This window comes from Gordionus sp. m RMFG-2023, chromosome 4, assembly GCF_954871325.1.
Source record: "Gordionus sp. m RMFG-2023 chromosome 4, tfGorSpeb1-WG-v2, whole genome shotgun sequence".
In the NCBI taxonomy this organism is placed as follows: Eukaryota; Metazoa; Nematomorpha; class Gordioida; order Chordodea; family Parachordodidae; genus Gordionus; species Gordionus sp. m RMFG-2023.
In genome coordinates, this window is record NC_088778.1 from 7,265,496 (window position 1) to 7,268,075 (window position 2,580).

Sequence of the window (2,580 nt, forward strand, 5' to 3'; positions counted from 1 at the left end):
AGATAAATTATGTAATTATTTGAATTGAATTTTATTATTATCGTAAAATTATTATCGTAAAAGCTATTTAAAAAAATACATATATTTATAATGTGAGCCAAAATATTAATTTATATTAGATATTAGAGATATGCACCGGGTCGGGCCCATTTTTTTTAAAAATTCTGGCAGGGTCGGGTCGGGCTGTGGAAATTTTTTTTAATATATCGATATTTATCAATTTTATGTTGAATTTTTAATGTAAAATATAAATATTTTATTTCATTTATAGAAACTAGGCCCGATGCAGATCACTAGCAGACATTTACCTTTATTAGGAAAATAAGTATAACAAAAAAATATATTTAAAAAAACATAATTTATGAATTGACAGGTACTCAATTGAACACATTGAATCTTGTGAATGTTGATTACCCATTGTTCTGACAAAAATTTACATAAATGTGTTATTGGGTTTACAACACTCTTTGCATGTTTTTTTGTGGCCAAAATATTTTTGGGTGATAAAAGTATCATTTTATCCAGACTATTTATTTTAAGAAAGGAAAATTCTAATGTACCAACCTATAATAATACTAAGCTCATCAAGCTTAAACCTCAAGTGATAACTAAAATTCCCATTAAATCTCAAGATTCTTTTTTTAAGTATGACGTTCACACAATGAACTGCAAAATTCGACATTTCGATCCAAACGATAAAAGCATATCGAACTTTATTAACTATACGATGGAACCCCTAATATGTTCCAATATCACGGCCCTTACAACCATACGAAATGGTATTCTAACATTCAATTACGATGTCCTTAATCTATATTATAGTAAGGTAAATATGGAATTTTGCAATTATCAGGTTATATTAAGAAATTACAGCACGACTAACCCGGATGAAGATACCGAATTGTCAGACAAAATACTTTTTAAAAATGATACACTTATAAAAGATGATTTTATATTAGTTAAATGTTATAATGACAGTGGAAAACACGTCTTTTATAGCAATACACATAATAACGGAGCTATAGACGCAGAATCCTATCGCAAATATAGACACCAACATCCAACTAGGTTCGGTCCTAATAACTACAGTGTATTTTCCACCAATGCTACTAGCAACAAGACTAACCAAAGTAAAATTAATATGATCCCAATTGTTAATAATGAAACGGTTAAATCTTTCCAACATTTTCCCATTGATAATCGAATACTGAACCTTCTCATGATCGGTATAGATTCAACTTCGAAATTAAATTTTATTCGTGGACTATCCAATACGCGTCAGTATTTGTTATCGCAAAGAAACGAAAGCTACACATTTAATGGTTATATTAAAGTGGGAGACAACACCTTTCCCAATTTGGTGGCATTGTTGACTGGTAAATTTGTTAAAGAATATCCCAAAGACTTTGGTGAACATTACTTCGATAACTACAGCTTTGTGTGGAAGGCGTTTGAAAAGAGTAAAATCAATTATACAACCGCTTTTATAGAAGATTGTTTCGAAATGGCCACTTTCAATTATTTCAAAAAAGGATTTTACAATCCTCCTACCGATTTTTATTATCGTCCCTATTCGTTAGAATCAAACAATTTGCTTGAAAATAAGGATAAATGCATACGGGATAAACACGAAGTATTAGCCTTACTAGAATATTCCAGGGATTTGATGATTTCCTTTAAGTCATGGCCTTATTTTTGTCTCACTTATACTGCCAGGTTGACTCACGAGGAATTGAATGGTATTAAATATGTTGATGAGATGTTGGTTAACTACTTCAAAGATTTATTCAAGGCTAACGCTCTTGAAAACACTCTTATCATTATCTTCGGAGATCATGGTATGAGATTCGGCAAATTTCGAGAGACCTTTATGGGTACATTATAACGATAAATAAATTAAAGGAAGGGTTTATGTTAATTAAATGACTTTTAATAGAAATTACGATTTATGGCGTGTCGAGCCTACTCAAATAATTTTAAAATCCATTTTTTATAGGAAAAAATGTTCACTTTAGGCCAACTTGTATATTTTGGTCCATAACATCGGACGAGTGGCCACTAAAATGGCGGGGTACGAAGCTGCTCTTAAAGTTTGAAAGGGAATAATTTTTTTGAAAATTTTCATTTTTATAAAAAAAAAAATGGGATTAAAATTTAAATTATATTCTAATCTATTATCGTATAATAATATAAATATTCTTCATTATCCTTGAAACCAGGAAAATTATGGTTATAAACAAAATTCAAAAAGAAATTAAATCTAATAGATGCATTTCAATTATAGTTGATGGTATATATGATATTTCGTAATCAGAAGCAATAGATTTGTTAGTAAGATTTATTAAAAATTAATGAAATGCCTAAACCGGAATAATGCAAACACGTCTCTTGATATTATAAAAAATATAGTTTGCAAACTTCCTTGAGTCACCTCCTCGAATTCTTAGTTCAACAAAGCTATCATAGTGCTTCACACATGAGTGAACGGATCGCTTTGATTGAAGCTGTGGCCCCAAAAGGATATTTTATTTAATGTGATTGTTATCGGTTATAATTAATCATTGTTCAATTATACCAATT

The 2,580-nt window shown here is 29.8% G+C and overlaps 1 protein-coding gene across 1 annotated transcript; it reads left to right on the forward strand.

Annotated features, from left to right (window-relative positions):
• The first annotated feature begins 403 nt into the window (after window positions 1-403).
• On the forward strand, window positions 404-1,885 carry LOC135928582 (uncharacterized). Its single transcript, XM_065465038.1, has one exon. It carries the CDS (start codon window positions 404-406, stop codon window positions 1,883-1,885), a length of 1,482 nt encoding a protein of 493 aa, XP_065321110.1.
• Window positions 1,886-2,580: the final 695 nt, after the last annotated feature.